This window comes from Podarcis pityusensis, assembly GCF_964106645.2.
Source record: "Podarcis pityusensis genome assembly, chromosome: 14".
Taxonomy (NCBI): Eukaryota; Metazoa; Chordata; class Lepidosauria; order Squamata; family Lacertidae; genus Podarcis; species Podarcis pityusensis.
In genome coordinates this window covers 1,125,917-1,153,006 of record NC_138039.1, presented here as the reverse complement: position 1 = coordinate 1,153,006, position 27,090 = coordinate 1,125,917, and the positions used below count along the sequence as shown (strand labels likewise).

Genomic DNA, 27,090 nt, shown 5'->3' with positions numbered 1-27,090 from the left:
CGTTCCAGTTGCTGTATCAGGCCGGTGGGGGAAGAGAGGTTGGCTTCCCAGTAGTGCCTGCTCTGACTGGAAGCAGCTGCCCCGAGTCTCTGGGGCGTGGGTCCTTCCCAGCCTTGCCCTAGAGCAGCCTTTCTCAACCTGTGGGTCCCCAGATGTTGTTGAACTACAACTCCCATCACCCCTAGCTAGCAAGGCCGGAGCTCAGGGATGATGGGAGTTGTAGTCCAACAACATCTGGGGGCCCACAGGTTGAGAACCACTGCCCTAGAGCATGGGTAGGCAAAGTAAGGCCCGGGGGCCAAATCCGGCCCAATCACCCTCTAAATCTGGCCCACGGACGGTCTGGGAATCAGCGTGTTTTTATATGAATAGAATGTGTCCTTTTATTTAAAACGCATCTCTGGGTTATTTGTGGGGCACAGGAATCCGTTCATTTTTTAATATAGTCCGGCCCCCCACAAGGTCTGAGGGACAGTGGACCGGCCCCCTGCTGAAAACGTTTGCTGACCCCTGCCCTAGAGAGGTGTTGAAACTCCCTCTTGAGCTCAGCATCTTCTTCTGAGCATCCTCAAGGATTTCTGGAAGGGACCGGCAGAAACCGCTGGCTCCCCTTTGGCAGATCGGTCCTTGCAGCGTCCGGAGGGGAACGGCCATTGTGGCTCCATGGCAGAGCAGAAGGTCCCAAGTTCAGTCTCCAGGCACTGGCTGCTGGGAATGTGCCCTGCCTGACACCAGAGCCATTGCTGCCAGCCAGTGTAAACAGTATTGAGCTAGATAGAATCCATACCCACCAACATTTCTCAGATAAAATAGGGACGCCCTGTCCTCCCATCAGGAAGCTTCTCCAGCGTTTGATCTTGTGGCACAGACAGATGTCATCTGCTCATCGACATCGGTCACCTCCAGCCAATGGCAACCTCTCTGCCTCACAGGATTGTTGTAAAGGAAAAATGTGCAGGGAAAGGAATCGTGTGCACCTTCCACAAATAAATGGAAATAGAATTTTAGCTGTAAGCTGCCATGAGTCGCCATCAGGGGAAAAAGCGGATGATGATGATAATAATAATAATAATAATAATAATAATAATAATAATAAATACTAAATGGAAACTGTGAGATTGATCAGGAACATACCAGAGAGCAAATCCTACTGAAGTCAGTGGGACTTCGTTCTGAGTAAAAATGCTTCAGACTGCAGGCTGCCCAGTCTTGACCCAGTTACCTGGGAGTAAGCTCCATGGACTACAGTGGGATTTGCTTCTGAGTAGACCGTGTGACTCTCTATTTACAATAAAGGAATCGGCACTCGCTGCTTTTCCTAAGAAATGGCTGGCTGCGGAAGCATTGCAACGAAAGAATTTCAAGTGGTTTGGTGGGCTTTTTCTTCAGAATTACAGGAAGGGCTCTGTATGGCAGCTTCGCCATTTCCTTCATTTGGTGCAGGGATTTTATTTTCAGCAGAAACAGGACTCTCCTCTCTCTCTCTCTCTCTCTCTCTCTCTCTCTCTCTCTCCACTTTTAATTGTTCTCTGAGATGTGAAGGAAAGGAAAAAAGTGAAACAGTGACATTCGGGGATTTACTGTAATCATGAACCAGGACCGCTTCTGTAATTCCGCAAGTGTCCCTGGAAAACCAGGGCACTTGGAGGGTATAAGAATCACCAGATCTTAAGAGTTGGAAGGGACCCCCAAGAGTCATCTAGCTGTGCCCCCTCTCGCAATGCAGGAATCTCAACTAAAGCACCCGTCTTGGGGGGGGGGTGTCTCCCTCGCTGTGCGGGAAGTTCATGTGTGAGTGGTCTTTGCCCCTGTCCCTGAGTGAAGGGGGGTCCTTAGCCTCCCGCCCACCCTCCCCAAGTGCAAGACCCCCCACCTCCCCCTTACGGCCACCGTCCCTTATGGCAGGGGGCGAGGACCCCCCCCAGCCACACGCAACCCTCGAGCCCCCCCTCTACCCACTCATCACACTCCAGAAACACCTCTTTCCTTTTAAATTTTTTTATTTTTTGTACAAAAACGCTTACACAGCCCGGTTTTTACAAAAAAAAAGGCTCCGTCCGTGTTAGAAAAGAGAGTTGTTCCCAGAAGAAATGGGACATAATCCTGTCTTATAAATATTCTCTAAGCGTCCATAAAGCTTTGTTTCCCAATAAGCTCCCCCAGAGAGCTCCGTCTCGTGCCCCCCTCCCCCCACCCCGACTTCAAGCCCCCCCCCAGCAGAAGGGGCTGCTGGTCTTTCCTTCATCTGCTTGCCCCCGGCTCGGCAAAAGGATCCTTCGTTGCCAGAACATGGAGCCCTCTTGCCTTGCTCCGCGGCCCCTGGCCACTCTCTGGGCATCCCTGGGGCAGCCATGCCTAAGCGGCCATCTAGTCCAACGGCATCGGGTCCACCCTTGGGGATGCTGTGCTCGGAACGCCTATGGGGACTTCGTGTTGCTACGGGGCAACCCCCCAGGCAGGCTGGGACCTGATTTTTCGCCCCGGCTGCCAGCTTCGCTCGGCCCTTTCTTTGGCTCTAGAAGTAGGAAGGCCGCAGGGTCCTGGGTGCAGGTCGGCTGGCCGTCTGCGGCTGCATGAGCGGCACCTCGTACTCCAGGCCGTTGGGGGCCGCTTTCTGGCCGTGGCCCCCCAGGTCCCCGTTCTCCTTCACCCCCTCCAGCTCCAGCGGGCCGGCAGCTCCAGAGGCGGCGTGCGCCTGTCTCCTCCTCCTCCTCCTCCGGCGCACGTAGTAGGAAGCAGCGGCCACGGCGGCAGCAAGCAGCACCGCGGAAGCCACGGCGGGCACCACCACGAGCGCCAGGCTGGTGCCCTTGCCCTGGGTGACGGGCGCATGCTGCTGGTGAGTCAGGTGCAACGTGCGGGCCTCCACGCACAGGTCGTCCTCGTGCGCCTTGGCCCCCAGCGGCCCCACGCAGATGTGGTAGGAGGAGTTGGGCGCCAGGCCTCGCACGGTGTACTCGGGCAGAGAGGCCGGCAGGCGGAGGGTGACAGGGCGCTTGTCCGGCCCGGAGAGACTCCAATAGGTCAGGCGAATCCCTTTCAGCTCCAAAGACGACCAGGCCTCGTTCTGCAGGTCCACCTTCAGCGAGGTGCCCCCTACGTGCTTGATGGCCAGCTGCTCTGGAGGGGCGGGTACCCGGGCGGCAGTGGGCACGGCTGTCGCCCGGGCCCTAGTCTCGCAGTAGGGGCCGGTGAAGCCCACAGGGCAGGCACACTCCAGGTGGTTCTGGGCATCCAGCTGGCACACGCCCCCGTTGAGGCAGGTGCCCGGCGGGCAGAGGCGAGGCTCCGCACTGGGCAGGCCTTCTGGCGTGGTGGGCGAGGTTGCCGACGTTGGCTCTGTGGGGCCGGCTGTGCTGGGTGCACCCGGGCGGCTGGGCGCAGGTTCAGCCACATCTGGGCCGGCAGTCTTCTGCGTGCCCACGCTGCTGGTGGTGGTGGTGGCCGGGCAGCCGAAGTCTGCGTATTCCAGGCTCTGGAGCAGCCGGCCGGCATTCCTGGGCGGGAAGTGGCAGCGAGTCTCCTCGGGCCTCCGCAGCAGAGCTTTGCCGCTGGCGGCCCAGCTGACGAACCAGCTCATCGGGCAGACGCAGTTGAAGGGGTTGGCAGCGGCCGCCACGGCCCGCAGCCGGGGGAAGGAGGCGAGGAACCCCCCCGGGAGGCTGCTGAGGTTCAGGTTGCTGATGTCCAGCTCCTGCAGGTTGCGCAGTTCGCGGAAGTCCTCGGGGCGCAGGTGCGAGATCTGCGCGTTGCCGGCTAGGCTGAGCTTGGTGAGACCCCGCAGGAGCTGCAGAGCCGAGGGCACCGCGGGCAGCAGGTTGTCGGAGACGTCCAGCTCGTGCAGGGCGGCCACGCTCCGCAGCAGCTCCTCCTCCACCTCACCCAGGCCCAGCCCGGCGATCTTCAGCGACTCGAGGTTGGGGACGCGGAAGGCGCCCGGATCGAGGGCGGTCACCTTGTTCCGGCTGACGTCCAGGAGGAGCAGGGCGGGCAGCTGGAGGGGCGGCAATGTCCGCAGCTGGTTGTCCTGCAGCTTCAGCTCCAGGAGGTTTTCCAGCGAGTCGAAGGCGGCCGGGTGGATGTGCTGCAGGTGGTTGTGTTCCAGGTAGAGCCGCTCGAGAAGGCGCAGGCCGTGGAAGCTCTCGTTGGTGACCTCCCGCAGCTGGTTGGAGGAGAGGTCCAGGTTGCGGAGGCCGGCCAGTGGGCGGAAGACGTTCTTTGGGAGGCTGGCGATGAGGTTCTGGGACAGGTCCAGCAGCTGAAGGGCCGGCAGCCCCGCGAAGCTGTCTTCGCCCAGGGACCGGATGCCGTTCTCAAAGACGTACAGGTTGGCTGTGTCCGGGGGGAGGCCCTGCGGGACGGCGTGGCTCCTCCGGGAAATGCAGAAGACCGTCTGGGGCTGGCCGCACTGGCATTCGGAGGGGCAGGCCCGGGACAGGATCCCGGCGGGGAGGACCAGCAGCGCCCAGAGCGCCAGCTGCCTCATGGCGCGGCTCCTGCGGGGGAAAGAGAGAGCTGGGTTGGACGGTGGCACTTCTGACCATTCTGCTGCAAGCCCCCACCCCACAAGTTCCTGTCCTTCTGGAAATCTGATTCGCAGCCCAGCTGGATTCTGCTGGCAGAGTCCGACTGTGCCCGGGGAAGGAAGCACGGCAAGGGTTTAGCACCGGAGGGGATTGTGGTAGTTCCTGCAAGGCAGGGGCATGTTTCTGGTGAGACACCCCCCCCCCCCGCCATTCAAAGCAATACAGTGGTATCTCGTGTTACATACGCTTCAGGTTACAGTCTCCGCTAACCCAGAAATAGTGCTTCACGTTAAGAACTTTGCTTCAGGATGAGAACAGAAATCGTGCTCTGGCGGCGTGGCGGTAGCAGGAGGCCCCATTAGCTAAAGTGGCACTTCAGGTTAAGTACGGACCTCCGGAACGAATTAAGTACTTAACCCGAGGTACCACTGTAGTGTACAATTCTTACCCCCTGCCTTTACTGTTCCTTAGGAACTGGGAGGTTACCGTATATTTCTCTCTATAAGACGCACTATTTGTCTATAGGCTCAGTCTCGCGCAACGTGGGGGTGGTGGATTTCATCATAAAATCTACAGCTGGGCAAGGGGGGGTCCCACCTCTCCTTGGCCAGTCGTCCTGCCCCCCCTTTGTCCTCAGGTGACGCCTGGTGCTGCCTAACGTCCTGCTTTTTGGACACCCAGGGGTCACACGGGAATCAGAGGATCACAGGATTGTAGAGTCGGAAGGGACCACAAAGGCTCTCTAGTCCAACCCCCTGCAATGCAGGAATCTTTGGCCCAACGTGGGGCTCGAACCCACAACCCCGAGATTAACACGAGTCGGTGCCGACACCACTAGTTAAACAATTCTTGAGAGAATTTTTATGGATTCTCCTTCCCAGTTGTTTGCTGATATCCAGTAGTGGAGATTGTTTAGAGAGGGTTTTTTTTTGGAAGTCAAAAGCCATTACTGGGGCAAACCTAATCGAAAGCTTAATTATGGTTCGAATGAAGTCTGTGGTTTGGGCATGCCAGAAACGACAAAGCTTATATTTTGCGATAATTGGGCAAAACCAGAATCAGAAACTCTGGCACGAGGTGGATTTGCAAACTATATTTTTTAACCCCCTGTTGGAAAGGACAGGCCGTCGTTACAGCTCTTGCCACAGCTCTGGAGGCTGTTGCACCAGGGAGTCAGCTTACGAAACGGAGAGGGAGGAAAATGAAAACAGACCAACAGCTCAAAGACCCGCATCTCTTACTCTTCCCCACTTCCGCCCACCCTGGCATGTGGCGCCTCTGCCAGGCTCACCAGGGAGGGAATAGGGGGCAGCCTTTCTCAGCCCTGCCTGGGACATTCTACATGCCAAGCAGGCGTCCTTCCTCTTACGGATAAAGGCACGCAGCCCCATGCAGTCATCGCAGAGCAGCTCTCTCTGAAGCTGATGAAGGGGGGGGGGTGCCTGCCCCAGATTGCCGCCCCTGCGCCGAACCTTGGCTGCCCCTGCCCCCAAATGTCTATTGCTTGAGTCAGGCAAGTGAGGTAGAACCATCTGGCTGAGTCAAGGGAGCCCCACCCAGCCTCCTTCTGCGCTGCGTCTCCTGCCTGCCACCCAGGACTGCTCCCCACCAGCTGCAGCAAACTGGACGTCCCGCAGCCCGGGGAGGGGGGAGCCCTTGCCCTGCCAGCCCCCCAGCCGCGTTTGGCTCTGGGCAGGAGCATTCAGGAGGAAGCCCCCGGGGCCTCAGTCCGGCAGAGGCATCTTCAGGGCTCCGCATACGGGGAGTTCTTACTGCATCCAAGGCTGGAAAAGGGAAGAGGGGGTGGGAGAGACGTCCGAAGGGCTGCCCCCTGCAAGATGGAGGAAGCTTGTTTTTTGCTGCTCTGGACCCAGTCCCATGAATCCAAATGGCAAGGAGCTTCTCCACCCCCATCGTTCTGCCCGGACACTGAGGTCCAGCTCCGAGGGCCTTCTGGCGGGTTCCCTCACTGCGAGAAGCGAAGTTGCAGGGAACCAGGCAGAGGGCCTTCTCGGTGGTGGCGCCCACACTATCCCATCAGATTTCAAGGAAATAAACAGCCCTCTGGCTTTTAGAAGACACCTGAAAGCAGCCATGTTTAAGGAAGTTTTTAATGTTTGATACTTTATTGTATTTTTAATATTTTGTTGCAAGATGGGCAGGGTATAAATAATAAATTACTACTACTACTACTACTACTACTACTACTACTACTACTTAAAGGTAAAGGGACCCCTGACCATTAGGTCCAGTCGTGACCGACTCTGGGGTTGCGGCACTCATCTCACTTTACTGGCCAAGGGAGCCGGTGTACAGCTTCCGGGTCATGTGGCCAGTATGACTAAGCCGCTTCTGGCGAACCAGAGCAGCGCACGGAAACGCCGTTTACCTTCCTGCCAGAGCAGTACCTATTGATCTACTTGCACTTTGATGTGCTTTCGAACTGCTAGGTTGACAGGAGCAGGGACCGAGCAACGGGAGCTCACCCCATCGCGGGGATTCGAACCGCCGACCTTCTGATCGGCAAGTCCTAGGCTCTGTGGTTTAACCCACAGCGCCACCCGTGTCCCCATTTATTACTACTACTACTATGATTCTGACTCAATATTGAGAAGGGCTTTCCGGTGGTATGCGCAGTGGAATGCGCTTAACCTCCAAAGGTGATGGACTCTCCTTCGTTTGAGGTTTTCAAGCAGAGGTTGGATAGCCACGTGCCAGGGATTCTTCCGTTGCGATTCCTGCACCGCCAGGGGTTGGACTAGATGACCCCGGGCTCCCTTCCAACACTACAATTCTACAACTTACATTTATTGCTCCCTGTGATGGGCAGAGATGGCTCCCACCCGGGGGGGGGGGAGAGAGAAGAGCAGCTTCATGCTCTGCCCCCTCCAAAGGGAGTGGCGCATGTCTCACTGCAGCCACGTCTCCCTGGTCGCACAGAGGCGTCTTGTGACTAGCCGGGAAAACCCATCTTGCTTCCTTGCTGCCAAGCCCCTGGGGAGTCACAGAGCGTTCTTCTGCGCATTGTAAGGCGGGCAGCCGTTGGTCAAAACACTCCAGTGTCATTCCACCTCTCTCACTCCAGTTGATGATTTCATTCTGCGTAACCGGTCTCTCCTCCTTGTATATATTAGCATTGTCTCAGAGGGAGGGGGGGTCAGCCTAAGCCTGTCATCAATTCATGTCTCCAAAGGTCACCGGAAAAGAGCAGAGGAGCAGCCTTGTGCAAGAGAGCCCCCCAGCAAGGAAACAAAGGGAAACAGAGCAAACTTTTGGAAACCCCTGGCCTTTGGGTGCTGCTGACGGAAACCTGTGGGTGGGGGGCAGAGAAAGGGGGGGGGGAGATGTGGAAGGAAAACACGCACTCCCCTCTCTCCATGAGGATCTGGCTCCCCCCCCAAAACTGTCAAAAGCCCAGGAGGAACCCTGCCCTCTCCAGAGGGGTGACGAAATAATAATAACAATAATAAATTTTATTTATACACCACCCTCCCCAGCTCAGGGCAGCTAACACCAGATATAAAACAATTGATTGAAATACAACTTAAAAGCAAGATTAAAATACAACATTAAAATGCAGCCTCATTTCAGCAGAAACTCAAGAACTTTTTGGGGGATGAAAACGTCAAGTCTTCACCAAGGCTAACTATCCAGACTGGTCCTACGTGGGCCAGAAAAAAGCCAGGGAAGTCCCCAAATAGGAGTTCCATCACAGAAGGAAAAAGGGAAAAAAGAAACTCCTGTTTGGCTTCTTCCCCTATCTCAAGAGCAGCCCTTTTCTTGGGTTGAGAGTTTCCTAGGCTCCTGAATCCCACAGACTCCCAAAGAGTTGCAGCGGATGCCTCTCTCTGCCCCTGCCCAGCATGCAATTCCCTCTCTGGCAAGTGGACCAAGAGTCAGGAGCTGGATCTGGTCTGCTGGACATATCTAGATCTGGACAGGTGGATCATGGTGGGCACCTGCCAATCACCTGAGGCCAGGTGAGGTCAGAGCCAGCAGCCGGACTGTAGAGGTGCTTCACGCCCCTCGCTCCCGTGCAGTTCCACTGCAGGGCCAATCCCAGCAGGGCTGGCGCTGAGTGCCGGGTTTAAAGGTGCTGAATACCAGGCCTGCTTGCAGACTGCCCTGGAAGGGACTGAATCAAGAGCCCTGGTGGATTGGAGATTCAGAGAACCATAGAACTGTAGAGTTGGAAGGGACCCCAAGGGTCATCTAGTCCAACCCCCTGCAATGCAGGAATCGCACAGAGTTGCATCATGGGTGGGGCTAAGTCCTGCAAGTGGACCCTGTGATAGGAATTTTGAGGTCTTAGATATATGTTAAATGTTCATAAATGTACCAACCAAGCACGTACATAGATCAGCACAGGAAGACCAACCTGAAACCATTTTTGATTCCCAAACTTACCTCAATTTTTTCCTCTGCAAGGTCAAAGTGGGAAACCTCCCCATTGTCTCTTTCCTCACAAATCCTGTCTTAAGGGCACATTTAAGATATGAATAGGGTGTGAGCCTGACCTGGCTCAGGAACTAAGTATTTATCATTACAAAAGACTGGCCAGGCTCCTCAGGCAATCCAGTCAAGTGACCATTAAACAGGTAACCTGGCAGACAGGAGGTAAACAAAGCACTCAGATTTCTGCTGTAGATCGCCCTTTCTGTGATGTAGGTATGATGTATCTGGGGTGGTGGTCTTGAGCTACACCCCTTCTGTGATGTAGGTATGATGTTTCTGGGGGTGGTCTTGATCTACAGGGTGGCAATTTCAAAAGTCTATATAAGAGCTTTCACCCCATTGTTATGGGTTCCTCCTCCCTCCTGCATGGGGTGAGGGGAGCACCCTGTTGCAACAGATCGATAAGGATCAGGCTTACTAGCTGCTTTGCTTCTCAATATTCTCTGGTTGGCCTCTGTTCTTTTCTCCTACCAATAGGGAACCTACGTAAGGACTCTATATGGGCTCTTGGATACCCCATAAGGGGAAAAGGGCAGATTTAATTTGTTTTCAACAACCACACATGGAAGTGCTTTAGTGTCTGGAAGAGGCGATCCCAAAACTTGCAAGCCATGCAGGGTTTGGGTTTGAACAGGGAAGGCATCTAGCCCCCCACACGTGGATTCCTCCCCACCCCACCCCCCCAAAAAAAAACACCTGGCATGAGCTTTGTGTCTGGATGCAATTCTTTCCAAGTGAATTCTCCCACTGGAAAAAGTGCAGGCGGGCACCCAGGGCAGGAAACGCTGCTTTTGCCCAAGCGGGAGAGTCGTGGTTCTGCTCCTCCGCTCGCTCTGGAGACCATCAGTTGCTCTTTCCTGGCCTGGGACCCCCCCCCCCGGGCTGCCACCCTCGCCCACCCCAGGAGGAGGGAGCAGTGAGATCCCCCAGACCCCATGATGTGGGGCAGAGCCTGTCCTCTCAACATCTTTGAGATTCCGGCTCTGCTCCTCTCTGTGTTCTTAGCACAGCCATTCAGCCAGGCATGGGTTTAATCCTGCTATTTTTTAGTGGGGGGGGGAGAGAGCAGAGGGAGAGGAAAACTCCCCTTCTTGTTCCCTGAAGTGGGAGTGAGGCTGGAGTGGGTCCTGGGCAGCTCAGGAATGCCCCCTCCCCAAAGCATGATGGGGTCACAGGAAGGGGGGGCTGCTGCTTTCTCAGCATGTCTGTCAGCCCTTTTAATAAGTGAGCTAATGAACTTCGGCAAAGGGGGGGCTCTGGAATGGTCCCCCCAAAGCTGGCACCACACAGACAGGTAACAAAGGTTGGAATGTGCAGCTGGAGGAAGGAGGGAGGGGGCAGGCCTGGGATGGGCCCCCTCCCTGGCAGGATGACTGATGGTCTCCCAGGGAAGAAATCTCCTGAAGGGAATCGGTGGGGAGGGGCATTTTCGCCCCCTCTTGCAATGACAGAACTTGGGAGCGAGAGAGAAAGAGCTACGGTACATGCTTTCCATAAGGCAGGATTCAGCGATGGTGCTCAGGGCCACAGAACCAGGCAGGCTCAGAGGCAAAGGACACTCCTTGCTACTGCCAGTCAGTGTCAACAATTCTGACAATTGTGGAGTGGGAGGGGACCCCAAAGGTCATCCAGTCCAGCCCCCTGCTGGGCTGTTTTGGAGAGTGTGTGGTTCATAGTGTCAGAAGGGACTCACACCGGCCATTAGTCCAACCCCCCTGCAATGCAGGAATCTCAGCTAAAGCATCCATGACAGATGGTCATCCCACCTCTCCTTAAAAACCTCCCAGGAAGGAGAGTCCACAACCTCTTGTGAGAGTCTGTTCTACTGGTAAACAGCTTTTACTGTCAACATCAACTTCATTGGACTGGTCATGTTGTACGGATGCCTGATGATCGTCTTCCAAAGCAACTGCTCTATTCCGAACTTAAAAATGGAAAGCGTAATGCTGGTGGTCAACAAAAGAGGTTTAAAGACTCTCAAGGCAAATCTAAGAAAATGTAGTATAAACACTGACAGCACTGGCCTGCGAGCGCTCCAGTTGGAGAACAGCCTTGACCAACGTGTCATGGGCTTTGAAGACACTCAAACTCAGGACGCAAGGGAGAAAGGTGCTAAGAGGAAGGCACGCTTGGCACATCCACATCGTGATCAACTCCCACCCAGAAACCAATGTCCCCACTGTGGAAGGACATATGGATCCAGAATTGGCCTCCACAGAAACTTACGGACTCATTGTTAAAACCATGTTTATGGAAGACAATCTTACTCGGCTACGAGGGATCGCCAAAGAAGAAGAAGAAAGAAGAAATCTGTCAGAAACGTTTTCCTGATGTTTAGTCAGAATCTTTTTCTTGTAACCTGAATCCACTGGTTCCAAGCTTGCTCCCTCTTCCATGCAATGTAGAGTGGTACCTCGGGTTACAGATGCTTCAGGTTACAGACGCTTCAGGTTACAGACTCCGCTAACCCAGAAATAGTACCTCGGGTTAAGAACTTTGCTTCAGGATGAGAACAGAAATCATGTGGCAGCAGCGGGAGGCCCCATTAGCTAAAGTGGTACCTCAGGTTAAGAACGGACCTCCGGAACGAATTAAGTTCTTAACCCGAGGTACCACTGTACTGAGATCCTTGAAGATGGTTCTCGCATCCCTCTCTGTCTCCTCCAGGCTTGCTTCCCAAACCCAGCACCCTGCCCCCCCAGCGCAAGGCAGCTCTCTACCTTCCAAGGCTGGCCAAGTTATTTTGGCACCCGAGACACAAAGCCCCAGAAGTGCGTCTCCCTGCAGGCAAAAAATACCTGGCCACTAAATTAAATAACCGTTTGCTGCCCTTTCTTGACATTCACCAGCCGCCGCCTGGGGCAACCACCTCCCTCTCTCGCCGAATGGCAGGGGCCGGCCACAGGCGGAGAGCGAAGGCTTTGATCAGGGAAGCCAACGTGGTGCCCCCTCTGAAGTTTGGACTGAAGCTCTCATCACCTCTAGCTGGGAGGGGGCAGGAGTTGTAGTCCCCAACATCTGGGGGCCTGGGAGCTGGGTTTAGAGCCATTTGCAGCATGTGGGTCCCTCAGCAGCCATGAGGCCCTGGGCATGTGGATGCTGAGAAGGCGGCTGGATTTCAGAATACCAGGGCACTGGGGTGAGGGGCAAACAGCAGGGGCACAGCTTCCGTGCCAACTTCTTTCAGTTGCTGCTAGGCAGCGAGGGAGCCGGCGGTGGGAATCTTGGACTGGGCTCCCTTGAGCTAGGTGGTACTGGATCTGGTCTGCCAAATCGCTCCTTTGGAGAAGCTTAGAAGTCATCCGAGAGAGACAAAGGGCTTGGGGAAAGATCTAGATGAGAAGCGGCTTTGTATTTTGTAGGGACAGGTGTGCCCGTCCTGCGTTAAAGGCTTTGGGCAGGATTTCCTGGGTTGAAATGCTTTACGTAATAAGCCAGTCTTGCACTGGTATTGTATACTGTTATTTGTTTTGAGGTTGAAAAAAAAAATCAAATATTTAACAACAAAGCACCTTGGCATTTGTTCCCTGCGTTTGAACTTCTCCGAGGCACCTGCCTGGCTGCTCTTGAGGCTAGCTGGGACTTGGGCTCGATCCTGCCCACGTCTCCTACCTGCCCTTTCAAGCTGGGAGCTGTGCCTGGTCGGCCGGCCGGCCTGCCCTGCTGCCCTCCTTGACTCTGCAGTCACTTTGGCTGTGTGACCCGGCTCAAGAAATGCCAAACTGACTGGGCGTACCAGTTTCCATTGGTAGATTAACCAAGTACATTTGTGTTCAGGTGGGGATATTTCTACATATTTAAACGATGCCCACGTGTGCGTTACCTGCGCCAGGGTATCCTCTCAGTACAGGCGTCATCACCTCTTCTAAAGGCAACGCGTAAATATACGAAAGCTTCAAAGAATTGTAGAGTTGGAAGGGAACCCAGGGGTCATCTAGTCCAACCCCCTGCAATGCAGGAATCCCAACACATCCCTGACCAGATGACTACCCAACCTCTGCTTAAAATCCTCCAAGGAAGCCCACCGCTTCCCCAGAGAGTTTTAAGTCTGCTGCCTAGTTAATTGGCTTTTAGTTAATTGAAATGTCTTTTTAATGGGTTCACCCAACTGACAAGCTCTTGGTCCTTGGTCCTTGATGCCAGATTTTGCATCCCTGGGTAGCTGCAGCCACAGCCGGTGTGTGTTTGTGCATGGCGGGGGCTGGGGGGCAGGTTTCCTCTCCCTTTACTACACAGGGTGGAGCAGGCAGCTGTTGCAGGGTCCTCTCCTGCCAGCCCTCCTGCACCCCCCCATGAGCTCTCCCTCCCCCTGCCTGCTTCGGGTGCCCCATAGCCTCCCTCTCTCCTGCCGCTGCCTCCCCCCCCTCCCCTTGATCTGCCCTCTTGTTCCTTCTGCAATCTCTTAACCTGTCAGGTGAAGGCAGACCGGGGCCCCTCTGCTGGGGCGAAGGTTGGCCTGGAGCATTGTGGGTAATGGGAGCCAGCTGTGCTGGGGGGGGTGCTGACAGGCCAGCCCAGGCCTCCTGAAGGGGCTGCTGTGTCTGGCAAGGAGATAAGTGGGGTTGACCCCGGCCTGATTGCAGGGTCAGGGCTCTCCGGTTTCTCCCGGGCATCCTGTTCGCGGTCAGGATTAAGGATGAGGATGGGGGTGGGAGAGCCAGCAAAGCCCCCCCCCCCCTTCCTGGGAGCTGCCAGGCAGCCTCCTTGCCACTGTCAGGAATTCCTCATTTACCTACGGATAAGCAAGAAGGGTCAAAGAACATCCCTGATTACCCCCCAGCCCTGTACATCCCCTATCGCGGCTGCTGGACCTCATCCAAAAGGAACCCCAAACCCCCTTGAAACTGTTCTGCGGCAACTTCCTTACTGAGCAATGAACCAGTCGGCAAGGAGGCATTCTGACTCCTGGGGCAGAACCTCCCTTCTTCCTGCCCACTGCCGGTTTCCCAGCCCCAGTGAAAACGCAAGAATAAACTGAATAATGGGAAGTTTGCTGCCATTTCATGGTGACCCAGATCTACCATGGGGGCAGCTGCTGCCAACCTCTTCCTCCCAGGAGGGCTGCCTTGTAATAATAATAATAATAATACAGTAATAATAATAATAATAATTACAACAACAATAATAATAATAATACAACTATTATTTGTATCCCACCCATCACCTCTTAAAAACAAGTCAGGATAAAATTAAAATCTGAATTAGATGGCTTTCTGCAGGATTTGGGTTGGGAAGAGTAAATGCTCATCAGACCCAGCTGTGTATGTTGATCTTATATGGGCCTGTGAGAATGCCGGGAGGCCTCTTTCGTACTAGTTCTTATACAAAAAGCTGCGGAAAGATGTCAAATCCCACAGGGCCCTGATCTCTGTGGCAGAGCATTCCACCAGGTTGGGGCCACAGCCGAAAAGGTCCTGGCTCTGGTTGAGGCCAGCCTAATCTCCCTGAGGCCCAGGATCTCCAGAATGTTATTATTTGCAGACTGTAAGGTCCTCTGTGGGGCATACCAGGAGAGGCGGTCCCGTAGGTACGAGGGTCCTAGGCCGTATAGGGCTTTAAAGGTTAAAACCAGCACCTTAAACCTGATCCTGTACCCCACCGGGAGCCAGTGCAATAGGGAGCAAACAATAGGGTCAATGTGTGTCCGGCAGAGTGAAGGTCCGAGAGGGGAATTCGCGAGCCAAAAGTACAGAAGGTTCTGCAAGCTGCCCACAGTGTTGTTCCTGAGCTCCTGCCCTCTGCTGAGCCCCAGAGGAAGGCAACATAAAACCAGCCCTGCGGGGTGGGATCAAAGTTTGCAGCCGTGTCCAGGCAGATGTCCCTGAGATGCCCACAGCACCAGAACTGGGGCGCAACAGCCTCCCCTTGTTTCCCCTTCTGAGAATTTGGTACTTGGAGGAAGACGGACTCTGATGCCATAGGTTATATCTCTTTATCTGACCACATCTCCCTATCTGTCTTCATCATGATTAGTAGCCAGAGACAGGCTTACCCTCCAGGAATTGGTCTCATCCCCAGTTAAAGCCCTACAAGCCAGTCCCCATCCACACATCTTGTGGCAGTGAGTTCCACAAGGATGTGGGTCGCACTGCAAAGCCTTCTCTAGCTGGGCCTCCCAACGTTGGCACACAAACACACTAGAAATGCTACGGCTGTATTGTGATGCTTTCATTGAGATTCCTGCATTGCAGGGGGTTGGACTGGATGACCCCCGGGGTCCCTTCCCGCTCTCCAGTTCTACATTTCTGTGTCAATAAGTCCTTCCTTTTGACTCTCCTCCCGGCCTTCACTTTCACGGAGTGGAAAAGCCGTCTCTCTTTTCCACTTTCTCCATGCTGTGCACAATTCTATACTCCTCTGCCCCCCCCAAAAAACTTGGCTTTCCCCCCAAAGTAAAATGGTTTGGCCCTTGTCTAGCTTCTTGCTCCCCCCACTTCAAATACTATATGTGCTTCCAATCCACCTTGAATCTAGTGTAAACTAAGATGCTGTCTCTCCCCCCCCCCATCACCCCAGAGCTGCTGGCTCAACTTTCTCTCCATTCTCCTCTCTGGTGGGGGGGGGGAGCAGCCCTTCTCCCCCTTGGACCCCCCCCTGCAGCCACTGGGCATGCGCCAAGGCGAAGGCGCTGCTGCAACTCAGAAGCTCCATCAGAGCCTCAAAATGGGCTCATTACTAATTAGGAGAGCTTGTTGTCCAGGATCTGAGACAGGAAAGTCCTCTTAATTGGCGGCAGAGCGGGGGGGGGGGGGCTCTGCCAGGCCTGGAAGGGTCAGTGCACTGCCCAGGCTGGAGCCAGATTAGCAGAGGTGAACACACACACACACACACACACACACACACACGTGCACACGCAATTGCACACCGCTGTGGCTTTGAGGCTCATTCTTGCCTGATGAGCTCAGCGCTCAGTCGACTGGATCCTGGAGCCGGGTCCAAAAAGCTCTCAGCCGTTCCTTCCAGCTGGCCCAGGGACAGCCTCGCTCTCTGCCCCCCAACCCACTGCCCCCACCCCACAGAGGACCCTTGCTGGGCTCTACTCTCCCGCAGGTCTTCTGTCTGTGCAGGTTTCGTGTCTGCGTTTGTGCGGTTTTTGTGTTTGCGTTGCGAGCGAACGACCAAAAAAATAAAAATAAAAGAGTTTCCCAAACGCTTGCAAAGCCAGCTTTGCTCCTAATCGCCGCGGCTTGGATTGATTAGGAAAAGTCATTGGAAAAACAAGGAAGTGGTTGATTGGGGCTCATTAAGTGAGAGGCCCGCTGGCTGTTGCAACAGGAGCAGGTCTGCAAGGGGAGATTTTGCTTGGGGAGTTTTTGAGGAATGGGGCTTGTGTGGAAGGGTCCTTTCCCGCCCTGGCAAGACCCCTCCTGGTCACAGGCTGCTGGAATAAGGCAGCTTCCGCTCCCCAGATCCTGGCCAAAGCATCCTCTTTCTCTGCGCCCCCACCCCATGTGAGTATTCACATCCGCAGGGCAGCTGCGATCGCTTCTGCCTTTGGTGGTGTTGAGAAGGGAGACTTCCAAGGCCATTCCTCCCTTGGCAGCGAGAAAGTTGCCTTATGAACTCTGTGGGGTTTGTGGCCTCCGGGGCAAAGCGCACTGCCTCCTGCCTCCCCCAATCCTGGCTGCTTGGGGGGGACTTGGGTCCCGCAGGAATGCGCAGCTCCTCTGTAGTGGCTGCGATAGATGCATCTGCTCCCAAGATGTACGGACCCGAACCAAAGGCGTCTCCTAACGCTTCCCTCCTGCGCCTGCTAAAAAAAACCCCCACCACCCCAGGCTGGGGGGGGGGGCTGGCTCTGCGGTTGGCAGCACATCAGAGGCTCTGCTTGCACATGCTGGGCTCCCCCCCCCCGCATTCTTTCCTTAAAGCCAGGCCCCTCCTTGACACCACCAATGCCCCCCCCCCCCAGTGCAGGCCGCGTTCTTGGGCTGTCAGTAGCCCAGGCAGCATTGGAAACACCTGGGCTCTGCAGAGGGCTGCCAAGTGGGGGTCTCCTCTGCACGTGCGAGAGAGACGGGGAAGGGGGGGGACCGTGTTCAATGCTGCCTTTCTCCCAGTTCACTCTCCCTTTCGGCACAGTGCGCAGTGTGCTCTGGGGCCCTCAAGCTGCGCTCAGCCGGGGCAGTCCCGCCTGCACATGATGCATGAGCAGCAGGCAAGAAGGGCAAAGGAATTTCAGGGTTTGCATGCCTGCTTCTGGGGCCCTATTGGGACACGGGTGGCGCTGTGGGTTAAACCACAGAGCCTAGGGCTTGTCGATCAGAAGGTCGGCGGTTCGAATCCCCGCGACAGGGTGAGCTCCCGTTGTTTGGTCCCTGCTCCTGCCAACCTAGCAGTTCGAAAGCACGTCAAAGTGCAAGTAGATAAATAGGTACAGCTCCGGTGGGAAGGTAAATGGCGTTTCCGTGTGCTGCTCTGGTTCGCCAGAAGCGGCTTAGTCATGTGGCCACATGACCCGGAAGCTGTACGCCGGCTCCCTCGGCCAATGAAGCGAGATGAGCACCACAACCCCAGAGTCGGCCATGACTGGACCTAATGGTCAGGGATCCCTTTACTTTACTTTCTGGGGCCCTGCTACATCTGGGGGGCCCTGAAGCTGGAACTCCCAAGCCTTGCCACCAGCAATGAGGTCTGGGTGACCCCTGTTATCTTCACCAGATCAACACAGAATCTTTACAGCATCTGTGCTGCTAACTCTCAGACTTGGCGGAAATAGCTACTGTGGGGAAAATATCAATTTGAGTCGTGCCACTCAAATGGGGTCTACTAGACCCATAAGCAACATGGACTGAATTCGCTTTTGAGGTCTCTCTGGGATTAGGAGCCCTGAAACTTAAATTTCATTTATTTCACAGTGGATCTGCCCTTGCTTCTGGGGTTCCCCAGAGCCCTGCAGTGAGAGGCTTGGACCGCACTCTGCAAAACTGGGGAGGCATGGAAGCCTCTCCAGTTTCAGGGGAACTTAGTGGAGCAGGCGCTGTTTGCATGCAGGCCTGGCCTGAGACATTTGGGCCCGGGGAGGGGGGTGGCACCCCTGCCCGATTCTGCTAACAGTCGCTCACGGGACCAGCACTCGAACCCCATGCTGGTCCATCCTCACACACACAAAGACATGAGGTCACGGGCTGGTTTGGGGAGGGGTCTGCCCTCCCACCAAGGGGGTGGTTGCCGCAGTCTTAAGAGTAGGGTTGGCTTTCTCTGTATGTCCTTCATCTACTGCATGGCTTGGCCCAAATGCCCCCTTTTTCCGTGAGCACTGTCCGGCTTAAGTTGCTTAGTGCTGAAAAGGCTGCTGGGCATCCCTGCTCAGCCTGGGGCTTGTGGCAACCATAAGTGGTCTGTGCTGGTCCCAGGGAGAGCCAGAAAAGAGCCTCTGAGACTGGTTTGGGCCCCAGTTGGGGAACTGGATGGGGGGAGGGAGGAAGAGCCATGCCACATAACTAGGGCAGCAGCAGCAGCAGCAGATGAGGAGGGCTTTGGGAGGGCACTGGGAGGAGTGCCCAGCACCAGCCTTCGCCCGCTGGAATGCTGCTCGGAAACGGCAGGGCTCGGGTTTCGCTGACGTGTCTGCCACATCCAGGCTGCTGAGTAACGTCTGCTGTCACTGCTGCCCCTTTAATTACGGCTCCCCCAAGCGCAGCCTCAACCCAGGTCAGGAGTGGGACACCGCAGTGCCAGGATTAAGCCTGCCGCAGGATTAATTGCAGGGCGGATCTCCACCCTCCTCCTCCTCGGGGCTTGGCAGGGACAGGTTCCGCGAGCCGCCTCTGCCTTCTGTCTCTCCTTCGCAAGAGCTGCCCCATCTTTCGCACTCTGGCCATCCTCCTGGGGCTCAGCCACTGAATTCTCTTGGGCCTCTGGGCTCTCCTCTGCTGCCCCCGGGACAGAGCACAGTGCCCACAAGGGAAGCCGCAATGGCTCAGGATTATTTGGGTATCAATGGTTCAGGGCCCCCTTTTGCAGCCTGCTTTGTCACCCCTCTGTGGGGCACAGAAGGTGCCCAGTGGCGCCTGCGCCTCTCCCCTTCCCTCCTGGCCTTGACCGCAGCTGCCACAAGGACACCAGGCTATCCTTAGCCAGGCACACAGAGGTAACCCGTCATTAGCTCAGGGTGGCGCTGGCCGACCTGCATTCCTGCGGCTGGGTTGTCAGCGAGTCAGCTGGGTTGGCAGGGCTGCAGCACCACCTCTGCTACCAGAGAGGCCTTGGCACTGATGGCACCTGTGCCCGGCTAGGAGGCCCCTTCGCTGTGCTGTACAGGAGAGAGTTCCTTGCGGGCAGGGAGCATAAGCAGAGCCTGCCGGATGAGGCCCATGGCCCACCCACTCCAGCCTCCTGTTCTCCCAGGGGCCAACCAGATGCCCCCGTGGGAAGAAGCCCACAAGCAGGATCCGAGCGCAAGAGCCCTCTTCTCCTCTCCTGAGGTTTCCAGCAACTGGCATTCGGAAGCATTTGGGGCAGAGCCATCGATAGCCCCATCCTCCTTGAATTTGTCTCAACACCCTCTTTTAAAGCTCTCCAAATTGTGGGAGGGAGTTCCATAGTCTATAGCATGGGCAGGCAACCTAAGGCCCGGGGGCCGCATGTGGCCCAATCACCTTCTCAATCCAGCCCATGGACAGTCCGGGAATCAGCTTGTTTTTACATGAGTAGAATGTGTCCTTTTATTTAAAATGCATCTCTGGGTTATTTGTGGGGCATAGGAATTCGTTCATTTCCCCCCCTTCAAAATATAGTCCGGCCCCCCACAAGGTCTGAGGGATAGTGGACCGGCCCCCTGCTGAAAAGGTTTGCTGAGCCCTGGTCTCTCTCTCTCTCTCTCTCTCTCTCTCTCTCTCTATATATATATATATATATCTGCTGTCTGAAAAAGGACTTTTTTGAATCCATCCTGAATTGTCCAGCACTCATCTTCACTGAATGCCCATGAATTTGAGTGTTATGAGAGGGAGGAAAACTTTCCTCTGTCCACATTCTCCACGCCCTGCGTAATTTTATAAACTACAATCACGTTGCCTCTTACTCACTTTTCCTCTAAAACTGCCTTTCCTGCAAGAGAACTGTGCAAGGTTCCCCCTGGGGGGCGGCTCCCTGACCATGTTGGCACCATCAGTTTATCTGTGTGCCACAAATGGCTCTCCACACAAACACAGAGCCAGGTGTCTCAGCCCCTTGGCACAGGGCGGGGGAGGCCACGTCAAAGGAATCTCCTGGCCTTTTTGCTGGGGGGAACATGAAGAAGAGCAGGGGCCACATGTGTGAACCCTTTCCTGGCAGGCTGGGGGTCCTTTTCCCCTGCCTCCGCCGCACACTGGGGCCCCCACAGTCTGCCACAGAGCTGCCTCTTAGGTGCCTGTTGGACACGCTTCCTGCCAGCTCACCTTCCTGGCAAGTTCCTCTCACCAGCACAACAAACAAGGCAGCCATTGTCCGGCTCAGGCCGGCCGGCCTCTGAGCCGTCTCTGCTGGAGTTTGGTGCGAGCAGCCGCCAGACCAGGAAGAAAGGGAGGTGGCGGCGGTGGCAGGATCCACCCCGATGAGGGCAAGTGCCAGTGCCCTCTCGGAACAGCGCCAGAGGCTTCCTTGGGCAGCTGCTCACTCACAGGGCTCCCTCCCGGCTTCTCTGCGCTGGGCCTCTCGCCTGGCAAATACAGGCAGTCGTTTGCCATGGAGCAAGTCAATGCTCAGCTGACTTCTCCAGTCAAACTGTTTCCAGTCCCTGCACCAAGGGACAGGCTGTTGGACTTCTGACTGTGCTCACGTTCTCTGACATGATCATAGAATTGTAGACTTGGAAGGGACCCTGAGCGTCATCTAGTCCAACCCTCTGCAATACAGGAATCTTGATCTTCTGCAACAGATGGCCACCTGGCCTCTGCTTAAAAATCCGCAAGGATCCCATCGGTTCCCTTGCAGAGTTGGCTAGATGCGCCCATTGCCTTTGTTTCTTCTCTGCCGGGTTCGTTTCTGGGCATCAGTTGGGCAGCCAAGGTTGGCACTGCTCTCTGGCAATCCCTGGGCAACGCAGAGCCGCGCTGCAGCTCAGAAAGCCCCCCCCCCGCCCAACCCCTTGGCCGTTTGCTTCCCCTCCTCTTCTCCCCTCTCCTGTCTGCTTGGAACGGGTTTTGCAATCTTTCCAGCAGCCCAGCCTCCTCGTTCCTCTCTGGCAGGCATGGGGGGGACGGTTGGGGCTCCCCTCAGGTGTTCCGGAGGAGGCAAGCCAGGAAGCCCAGCCTTCCAAGAAGAAACTGATTCCAGCCGCTCCGCACGGCCAGCGCCAGTTGCGTGGGAGGAGGAGGAGGGCTGGCGCACCTCTTGCGCACCCTCCTGCCTTGCACACTCTCCTGCCTTGCACACACCGCCAGGAATGCTGCTCCCCAAGGACCAACTAATGAGAATTCCAATGTTGTGAGGCAGCTGCTGCCTTTCTGGTTTGGGATGCTTCTAAGGAAGAGGCCGGGCTGCGCATCAGGGAGGGAGGGAAGGAAGGGGCACCCCCCAGGTGAGCCAGCTGGGTGCTGCCAGGTGGAAAGGTGGCCTGTTTTGACTTTGGACTGGGTCACTTGGTGGCTCAGGAGGCACTGTGAGGAGCTGCGGTGAAGAAAGGTGAGAAAGTCTGGGACTTTTTATAATAATAATAATTAAAAAAATTATTTATACCCCGCCCTCCCCAGCCAAGACCGGGCTCAGGGCAGCTAACACCAGATCTAAAACAATTTATTGAAATACAACTTAAAAACAAGATTAAAATACAACATTAAAATGCAGCCTCATTTCAGTAGAAACTCAAATCAAAAACTTTTTGGGGATGAAAACGTCAAATCTTCCCCAAGGCCAACTATCCAGGCTGGACCTATGTGGGCCAGAAAAAAGCCAGGGAAGTCCCCAAATAGGAGTTCCATCACAGAAAGAGAAAGGAAAAAGGAAAGAGGGGAAGGGGATCAAGTGGATTCCAAGCCAAAGGCCAGGCGGAACAACTCTGTTTTACAGGCCCTGTGGAAAGAAATCAGATCCCGCAGGGCCCTGGTCTCATGAGACACAGCATTCCACCAGGTTGGAGCCAGTGTTGAAAAGGCCCTGGCTCTGGTTGAGGCTAATCTGACTTCCTTAGGGCCCGGGACCTCTAAGGGTGTTGCTATTTATGGACCTTAAGGTCCTCCACGGAGCATATTGGGAGAGGCGGTCCCGTAGGTACGAGGGTCCTAGGCCGTGAAGGGCTTTAAAGGTCAAAACCAGCACCTTAAATCTGACCCTGTACTCCACCGGGAGCCAGTGCAGCTGGAAAAGCACTGGGTGAATATGCTCCCATTGCAGGGAGTTCAGAGGCAGCGTGACAGAAATGTGTAAAATTATGCTTGGTGTAACTCACAGGCTTCCAATGAAGCTGAGCACTGGAAGACTCAGGACAGGTAAAAGGGAAGTCCTTTTCATGCAGTGCGTAGTTAACGTGTGGAACTCCTTGTTGTAAGAGACCAGGGATGTCCACCAACTTGGGCGGCTTCAAAAGAGGATGAGACAGATTCATGGAGGAGGAGATGGCTATTGGTGGCACTCGCCACAGTGACCACAGAGGCAGCAATGTTTGTGAAAGAGTGTTTCCCATGTGCTCATGTTCTGCTCCCTGGCTTCCCACTGGGGCAGCTGGTCAGCCACTAGGAGAACAGGGTGCAGGATTAGATGGGCCACAGGCCTGATCCAGCAGTCTCTTTTTACATATATATTCTTGGTGTTCTCTTTGATTAAAAACAACTCTTCATCAATTTTTTTTTTCTTGATTAAGCAGGCAGCAGATCTTAGAGTGTTACAGTGGTACCTCTGGATGCGAACGGGATCTGTTCCGGAGCCCCGTTCGCATCCAGAAGTGAACGCAACACGCATCTGCACGTCTGCAGGTTGTAATTTGGCGCTTCCACGCTTCCGTGCATGACATCATTTGGAGCATCTGCGCATGTGCGAGCGGCGAAACCCGGAAGTAACGCACTCCGTTACTTCCAGGTTGCCGCGGAGCACAACCCGAAAATATTCATCCCGAAGCTACTTCAACCCGAGGTATGACTGTACTATTAAAACTCTTCGCTTCAGAACTGCATATTTATCTCTTAAGTCAGAAGCTGTTGCCTTCTGCCAATTCAGAGTCGTGGTCTGCCTCGCTGGGTGGCTCTATCCCAGCCCTGACTGGGATTTAAGAGCAGGGGCGCATACAGGCGCAAAGGAAGAGCTTTCTGCCGCTGAGCCATGACCCAAAAGTGATAGTTATAAGGTTTATTTGGCAAGGTGACGGCTCTGCACCCTTGAGGTCCCTGTGAATTAGTGCAGAGGCCCTGCCAGTCTTGGAGGTGGCATTCCTCTGAACACCAGCCGCTTGGGCAGCAGAGGAAGCAAGGACTGTTGCCTTCAAGCCTGGCTGTGAGTTGGGTAGAGGCACCTGCCTGCCCCCTCTTGGAAGCAGGGTGCTGGTCTAAGTGGGCTGTCAGTGTGATTCATCAGGGCTCTGATTTTGTAATCATAAAGAGCAAGGAGAATGACTTGGGAAGTGGTGGACAATCCTTCAGTGGAGCTTTTTGAAAATAGGTTGGGTTGCCCACCTGTCAAGGATGCTTTAGTTGAGATGGCTGCATTGCAAGGGGTTGGACTAGATGAACTTTGGGCGCCCCATTCTACTCTACAATTCTGTTGCTCTCCAGCTTTACGTCTGTCTTAACAAGGTACATAGTGGGGGCGCAAACCACCATCTTTACCTCTTTTAAACCACCCAAATGCAACTGCTGCAGGTTGTTGTAGCAGTTGGGCTGGGCTTGATAAATTATTGGATGTTAGCTTACCAAGCCTCAGGTCCCTCTGTGCCACCCTGCCTGCTCCTTCCCCTCCTCCCTGGGCATTGTGCCCCCAGCCGTGGCACATGCGTGGCCTGCAGACCCCCGGCCCCCACCCCGCAGTATATAACCTGAGCAGCTACAACAGCAACACATGCAGGGCCCCTAAGCGGCAGGGCAGCAGCTGCACATCTGTTGAGCACACAACCCATTCGCTGCCACCAGCCCTGCCTCAGTTTCCCCTGTAGCGGAGAGCACAATCCAGTTCAAGCCCTGGATCCCTCAGAAATACGTTCAGAACCTGTGGCTCCATGGAGCCCTGTAGCGTTTGAAAAAGCAGCTTGTTCCGTGAAGCAATCGCGCATTCTGTGCCAACTTTTCAGAAAAGTATGCCAAGGCCTTTATTGACTGGCCCAGGGGGTGATGGGGGGGGGTAGGTGGACAGTGGAAGGGGAAATGCAGCAGGGATTTTGTTTCTGAAGAATAATTCCAAAACATAATTTGTTGAACGTTGTTGCGTTTTTTATCTAAACCACTTAAGAGATTTTTTTTTTATTCTATTGAGGCGGTATCATTTTTTACAAACAAAACACATTTCTTCCTTAGATTCACTACTTCTGGTATCTGTATCTCTATACAGCAGATTTACCCAAGAAATCCTGAGAATCTTAGTTTGCTCTGAGACCTGAGATTTCTACCTCTAGAGCCACTCCTGCCCCCCCCCCCCAGCGCCCCACAAAACGACAGCTCCTAGAGAGAGACCGGCTGCTTTGGCCAGGTTAACATTTGCAGTCTAGCTCCCCCACGCAAACCAAGTCTCAGGCTACCGTTTCCCTGCCACCCTCAAGGAGGGATAAGGAATTCTCTGTCTCCATAAAGTAGGAAAAAGTCCGTTCCGCCCTGCCCTTCCCACAAGCACCCAAGGGACACATGCATGTATTATGAGCGGGAGGCCCCCTGCCGCACCTCTGCCTGATGCCCTGCACCAGACCCCCAAGTGGCCACTTGCAAAGCTACAGCCCCAGCCTGGCCCCCGGCAACACCAGGAGAGCCAGACCTTTCCCCCGCAATCTCTCCTGATTGGCACCACACACAGAGAGAGTAGCTGGCACCTGGCACAGTGGCCCTGGGCCCTGCACCCCTCTCCCTCGGCCCCCGTGGGGGGCAGTCCCGCAGCAGGCCGGAAGTGACAGAGCCACCCCAGGTCGGGTCGGGGTGAGGGTGCGCTTGGATGACTTCCAGGCTTGTCATTCATTCACACAGCTCCTTCCTGCCTCTGACACTCTGTTTACAGAACCTCCCAGAATCCCACTCATAAAGTACGGAAGAAAATAAACACAGGGGCTGGAAAAGGCAGGGGGGAGAAGAGAAAGGAACCAGTGCAGGGGGGGGGGCAGGGCAAAAATGCCCAGCCAGCCCCCAAACGTAGAGCGGGAAAGGGTGTTCCAACTCAAGGAGAAGGGAAGACCGCCAGACTCTCTTCCTACATGTTTGTTCCACGAGGCAACCCACATCTCTCATCCCAGCCCAGCATAGGGGCCCCCGGAGTCCATGCCTGACGCCAGCAGTGAGGGAGCTGCCAGCCCTTGCTGGCTCTCCCAAGCCTCCTTCTCCAGCGTCGGCCAAGACACCCCAAAACCCCCTCCTCCTGAATCTTGGCTCAGAGTTCCTCTCCCAGACCTGCTTTGCTTGGGAAGCGGGAAGGGAAAAGGCAAGTGGTACTGAGCCCATCTGGGGGGACGTGCAGCTGCCCCCCAGGAGTGAGATTTGGGGCGCCATTAAGCTCAGCAGAATAGATGACTGCTAGGCCCCCATCCAGCTGGGAGCTGCCCCGATGGAGGCCCATAGAAATGATGTGCTTCTGACGCGGCTTTTGGAGGAATACTCCCTGGGAATGACAGTGAGATAATTTGGTAGTGGTAAGGGAGGAAAAGCACTCTGCACATTCTCTGTCCCAGAGCTGAACCCAGATCACTGTATGGGAGTGCCAGGCCTGGCAGGACTCCTGCTCCCCTGCAGCTGGAGGCAAAGGGGGGGGGTCCCTTGCATTGGTCCAAGGAGAGGGAGCCTGGGCCCTGCCTGGGTTGCCAACTTACCAAGGGGAGCTGCTGCCGGGGTGCCAACTTGAATAAAATATTGGGGGACCCACATAATCGATCACACACCACTGGAATGGCAATGCCCATTAATTTTGGGGGAGCCCAGGGCTCTCAAATATTTTATGGGGGGGCAAAGACGCCTCGAGCCCTAGAAGTTGGCTCCCACCGAGCTCGGGAGTCCGTCTCCCTCGTCTCTGGCATGGCTCGCTCTCCCAGCCCGACTTGGGGACTCGACCCGGGACTTTGTCCATGCCCAGCGCAGGCTCTGTCCTTCGTGGGGGGGGGGGGGGGGAGGCGCCACGGAATAGGCTTTCGAGCTGCCCCTCGCTGCTGGGCATCGGCCAGCGAGTCAGGCCCCACCGCTAGAGGAGGGCTTCGCTTTGCACCACAACCCTGCGAGGTAGGCAAGGCTGATGCGCGACTAAAACGCGCGGGACGTGCGACTCCTGGCTGGCCCGTGCGAGTGGCCAGCCCTACGAGGGCGGCGCGCTCGGCAGAGTCTCCCCGCTCGCTGCCCCGCCAGCTTCTCCGGAGACACTCCGGCTGCAAGCGCGAACGCGGAGCCGTCGAGGGAGCGGCCAGCTCGGCGGCGGACTTACCGACTGGGCCGGGCGGCGACTGGGGAGCGGGGCGTCGGGGTCTAGAGCGCGGGGCGGCGGAGGGGGGACTGCCGGGGCGCGCGCTCCATCGCCGGCTGCGCCTCCTGCGCGTCCTGGCCGTGCGCTGCTGCCTCCTTTGCGCGGCGCCCGAGCGGAGGCGAGACGGGGCGGGAGGCGGCGGGAGGCGGGTCCGGCTGGCGAAGAGGCTCCTCCGACGGGCGGCCGCGCCGGATTGGCTGCGGGGCCGCGGAGGTGGAGCCGGGGAGCTGCTCCGAGGGGCAGCCGGCGGCGGAGGGGCCAGCGGAGCGGGCTGCCTCCTTGCCAGCCCCCGGGCGAGCTGCTCCTCTCCTCTCCCCGGCACAGGTTGGCTGGCTGGCCGGCCGGGGGCAGATGCGACGCCTCCTCGACGGGCCCCGACTGGAGACCGCGGAGAGAGGACCACTTCGTCCAACCCAGCCCCGTGCCGACGCGGCCCCCCGCCATAGGCTGCCTTTGAGCCCCGGGAGGTGTTGCAGGGGCGGGGGTCTTCCTAGCCCCCTGCCTGGGGGGCATCTGGCTAGCCGGGTGGCAAGGATGAAGGAGCCAGTACAAGGCA

At 55.9% G+C, this 27,090-nt stretch overlaps 2 protein-coding genes across 2 annotated transcripts in view; one reads left to right on the top strand and one right to left on the bottom strand.

Annotated features, from left to right (window-relative positions):
* LOC308463175 (coronin-7-like) overlaps window positions 1-27,090 on the top strand; it is a 93,815-nt gene that overhangs the window by 38,337 nt on the left and 28,388 nt on the right. The window lies entirely within an intron of this gene.
* Window positions 1,983-26,648, bottom strand: VASN (vasorin). The gene is made up of 2 exons (XM_080981363.1): window positions 26,496-26,648; window positions 1,983-4,496 (listed from the first exon to the last, which is right to left on the bottom strand). Exon 2 carries the CDS (start codon window positions 4,484-4,486, stop codon window positions 2,516-2,518), a length of 1,971 nt encoding a protein of 656 aa, XP_080837489.1. The 5' UTR covers window positions 4,487-4,496; window positions 26,496-26,648; the 3' UTR covers window positions 1,983-2,515.

What these genes read in the sequence shown, in the direction of transcription:
- VASN (XM_080981363.1), bottom strand. Translation starts at nt 4,486, where the DNA reads ATGAGGCAGCTGGCGCTCTGGGCGCTGCTGGTCCTCCCCGCCGGGATC.